Raw genomic sequence first — 4,047 nt, forward strand, 5'->3', positions numbered from 1 at the left:
ATCGAAAAAATAATAAATATAAGACTAAATACATGTCTATATGATTCATCGTACCCCAATTCAACACCAACCATTGAATTCAAAACCAGTCATATCCAATATTTAATGTCCTTAATACTCTTTATATTTAGTATAAATCCAAATTACTATCTCTATAAAAATGGCCATCAAATAACCATACCTCTCTATTCCACTCAAGATATAAGAAAAATTTGAAATGAATAAAAAAATTAAATAGGTTTTGATTTTTTCAGTTTTGATTTTGATTTTGTAATTTTTTCAATGATGATTAAAATTTTTCATATAAAAAATTATTCAGTTTCCATTTCGGTTTTGGAGGATGGCAGTGAAATTCGGTCTTGTTTTCAGTTGTTCACTACCAGTCCGTCCCGTCGACATCCCTATTGGATATGCGTTGTCTCGCATGTCTGAAAAGCATTCACGCTTACAGGGGAGATAAAAACAAGAAGAGACAACAAGGAGCAGGAAAAAAGAAACAGTGTTGAATAAGAGATAAGACCCCGAGGGCTGGTCACTTCCAAAGATGTGGATGGTATTATCCAAAATGTCAGTGGTAATTGGCAGTAAATTTGACTAGGGGAGGAAAAGAAACATTCAAGTATATTATACCAGAACATACCAACTCCCAAGCACTGATTGGATGGGCACAAAAGGAAAGCTATTTGTATGGTTATTCACTCAGATACAGGAAAGAGAAACCAGATGTGCGTGCATCAGTGTGTGCGTGTGGAGAGAGAGAGAGAGAGACTGGCAAAGAATGAGAATAGAGAGGAGGGAATAAAGGAGGGAGGATGGAGGTGGATTCTTGCTGGGCTCATCTCCAACACATGGTACTTGTAGCTTGAGCAGACAAAAGGAAGTGTTGGGGTTGAAGGAGGGAGATTTAATAGGAAAGGGTGTCGGATACTTCTGTTTTGGTGGACTGGTTTGAATCCATTCGTCTTGGCTTTCATTGCCTTTGCCTCCTCACCCTCCTCCCCCACTTCCTCCTTGTGCCTGTGTTTGTGGGCATTGCGTTTTCCTTTTGTTACAAGTCATCTTCTTAAATATTCTTGAAGGAATGGAAGAAAGCAAACAGGAGGCGGTCGAAAGTGAGAACAATAGAAAGTTTAGAAGGATATGTGTCTTCTGTGGAAGTAGGTCAGGAAATAGGACTTCATTCAGTGATGCAACTCTTGACCTTGGGAAGCAACTGGTGAGAAACTTGGGAAACAAATCTGAAAGCAAGCTACCAAATGACTTGATTGAGTTATATGACGAAGACACCTTGTTTGTTTTCTCTGACTCTTATGTTGGGTTCTCTTCTTCTGACGAAGTTTGTTCCAGTTTTTTCTTGGGTAGAAGATCAAAATAATGTGATATGGCCGTGAGGAAAAAGCACTGCATAAACCTTTTTGACCTTTTGGTTTCTTCATTTAGTTTGATTTATTTGCTTCTGGTAACCTCTGGAGTATGAGAATATTGGTGCATCCATTTGAAGAATGATGTTTCTTTATTTGTTCTTTCAGTTCTAGTCTTTTTAAAAAAAAAAAAAATAATAAATGCTATTTCGATGGTCTTCTATTTTTTGATGGTCTTTTATGACTTGGCAAACTTGATTCTTCTAGTTAATCTTCTGTTTTTTGCTCTACTAAATTAGTTTGTTTTAACCCTTCTCTTTCAGGTTCAGAGAAAAATAGACCTAGTTTATGGTGGTGGAAGTGCAGGCCTGATGGGCCTAATATCTCAAACTGTTTACAATGGTGGATGCCATGTTCTTGGGTATCTACTTTTTGGTTCTTTCTTACATGTAATACTTTTCTGTTAGATTTTCATGGTTCACATAAGCAGATAAGTTTCTTTCTAATCCATTCTCTGATCACAGAGTCATTCCTAAAGCTCTCCTGCCGCATGAGGTGAAGTTCCAAACCCCCCTCTCTCCTCTTTTGTCTTTTCTTAAAGTTCAGCAGAAGCTATTTCTTTCCTGATAATCATAGCAAACTCAAAACCCCTGGGCAGATATCAGGAGAGACCGTTGGAGAGGTAAAGATAGTTGCAGACATGCATGAGAGGAAGTCAGAAATGGCTAAACATGCTGATGCTTTTATTGCTCTTCCAGGTGAAACCCAAGTTAACCCTACACTAATGTCAATTAGGCTCTAATACAGTCCCAATCTATGTCTAAAAACCAACCTGTCTTAGGTGGTTATGGAACCATGGAGGAACTTCTGGAGATAATAGCATGGTCTCAGCTTGGAATCCATGACAAACCCGTGAGTTGTTATCTTTCTTAACTGCCTTGCAATTTTATTTGAGACTTGGTAGGTCATGCTTCATCTAAGACTTGAGTATTAAATTTTTTGGGCAGGTGGGGTTGCTGAATGTGGATGGGTACTACGACAGTCTGCTTGCACTGTTTGACCAAGGAGTAGACGAAGGCTTCATAGAGGAGTCAGCAAGACACATTGTGGTTTCAGCAGGAAGGGCAGAGGAGCTGATCAGGAAAATGGAGGAAAATAATGGAGAGAAAAGGAAGGGAACCACAAGCCTAAAGAGAAAAAGGAGCTGTTAGAGTTGAATTCATTTGTTTGATGGCTTCATTCTCTTTCTTTATTTGTTTATGTTTTGGTTCCATTTGGTTGGTTGCTGAATTATTGAGTTGGTTGGCAGAAACAAAGGTTTCAGGGAAAAGCAGGGAATGATATGTTGTTTTTCACTGCTGCTTGCAGGAGTATGCACCACTTTATGACAGGTTTTCACCCAGACAAATCTGGGAAGTGGACCAATTATTAGTGTCTGCTACAAGTGGGCATACTCCTATGTCTTAAAAATAAGCTCAACTCCCTTTTGTGTGTATAAATGTCAGCATATTGCCTTTTTATTTTCTATATGATTGTCCTCTCTCTCTCTCTCTCTCTGTTGAAGGACTCCAATTCGCTGTAAGAGCCTGGAAATGATGTTGCGATTTTTCCCTTTTCTGCGATGTAGTCTTTTGTTTTGTCAGATTTTGATGCGTGGAATGGAATATTTGGTTTTGTTTGCTTTACAGCTGTGTACATGGGGCCACCAGAATTTTGATTTTTCTTTTTTTTTTTTTTAAATTTTTTTTGTTGTAAGATATGAATTTGCTTATTTTTTTGTTTGTTGATCTTGAGTCCCCTGCGCATTTGATTCAATTGCAATGAGAGCCATCCCAACAACCTGCTAATTTTTTAGGTCAATCAAGGTTCGCTTTTACCTACTGTAGAAGGGAATCCAGCTTCTTTAGTAAAATCTTCACCAAATTTTAAAGAAAGTGAGCAGATTAGGCAATGACTCAACCGTAAAAATGAAATGATTTTTGTTCACATGGTTGCAGATATACTGCATTACTGCACTCCTTTTGGTATTTTTCTTCTAAGTTAGGAAGAAACTGGCTAAACTTCAGCAGGTTGGAGCATAGCCCAAGCCGCATCCCCTTTCAGAAGCCTAATCGAAGGATAGCTTAAATCTAACTATTTGAACATCGTATCGGCTCATATTACAAAACATTGATCCGCTTGCCACCTCTGTAGACTAAACTATTTGCTTTTCACATGCTTGTTAAGCTCCTTCATAATCTTAATACAAAAGTACGTCTATTGCAGAGCTAATCTTCTTGAGTAAAATCTTCACCAACATATAAAGGAGATGAACTTCATTGCAGTCCTTTTGGTTAGTAGAACAGTTTAGTTAGGAAGCAACAAGCTGGACTGGAGTAGGTTGGGGAACGGCCCAACCATCATCCACTTTCAAACACCTAATCCAAGGCCAGCTTAGTCCCAAAAGCTCCTAACTATTTGAACATTATATGGAATCATATTACCAAAGATTGACCTGCTTCACTTCTTCACACACATACACACACCCCGAAAAAAGACTACAAAAAACAGACTGATCTGCTTGTCACTTCTGTTCATAATTAATTGCTTTTCAGGCATTTGCCAAACTCTTTCACTATCAATATGAAAGTAGAGCTGTTGCTCACCTTTCAAACATCTGTTACCCACACTTTTTAAAATGTTATAA

General features: G+C 38.2%; 1 protein-coding gene across 1 annotated transcript; it reads left to right on the plus strand.

Moving 5' to 3' along the window:
• Nucleotides 1–687: 687 nt before the first annotated feature.
• LOC105034439 (probable cytokinin riboside 5'-monophosphate phosphoribohydrolase LOG6) lies at nucleotides 688–3,003 on the plus strand. The gene is made up of 6 exons (XM_010909610.3): nucleotides 688–1,216; nucleotides 1,685–1,782; nucleotides 1,886–1,916; nucleotides 2,020–2,119; nucleotides 2,203–2,273; nucleotides 2,369–3,003. Exons 1-6 carry the CDS (start codon nucleotides 1,082–1,084, stop codon nucleotides 2,570–2,572), a joined length of 639 nt encoding a protein of 212 aa, XP_010907912.1. The 5' UTR covers nucleotides 688–1,081; the 3' UTR covers nucleotides 2,573–3,003.
• The last annotated feature ends 1,044 nt before the right edge of the window (nucleotides 3,004–4,047 follow it).

This window comes from Elaeis guineensis, chromosome 13 (genome assembly GCF_000442705.2).
Source record: "Elaeis guineensis isolate ETL-2024a chromosome 13, EG11, whole genome shotgun sequence".
Taxonomy (NCBI): domain Eukaryota; kingdom Viridiplantae; phylum Streptophyta; class Magnoliopsida; order Arecales; family Arecaceae; genus Elaeis; species Elaeis guineensis.

Bases quoted from the DNA above. Each gene is read 5' to 3' on its own strand.
- LOC105034439 (XM_010909610.3), top strand. From the start codon at position 1,082: ATGGAAGAAAGCAAACAGGAGGCGGTCGAAAGTGAGAACAATAGAAAG. The intron at 1,217-1,684 runs GTGAGAAACTTG...CTTCTCTTTCAG, and splicing joins TTGACCTTGGGAAGCAACTG to GTTCAGAGAAAAATAGACCT. The intron at 2,120-2,202 runs GTGAAACCCAAG...AACCTGTCTTAG, and splicing joins TGCTTTTATTGCTCTTCCAG to GTGGTTATGGAACCATGGAG.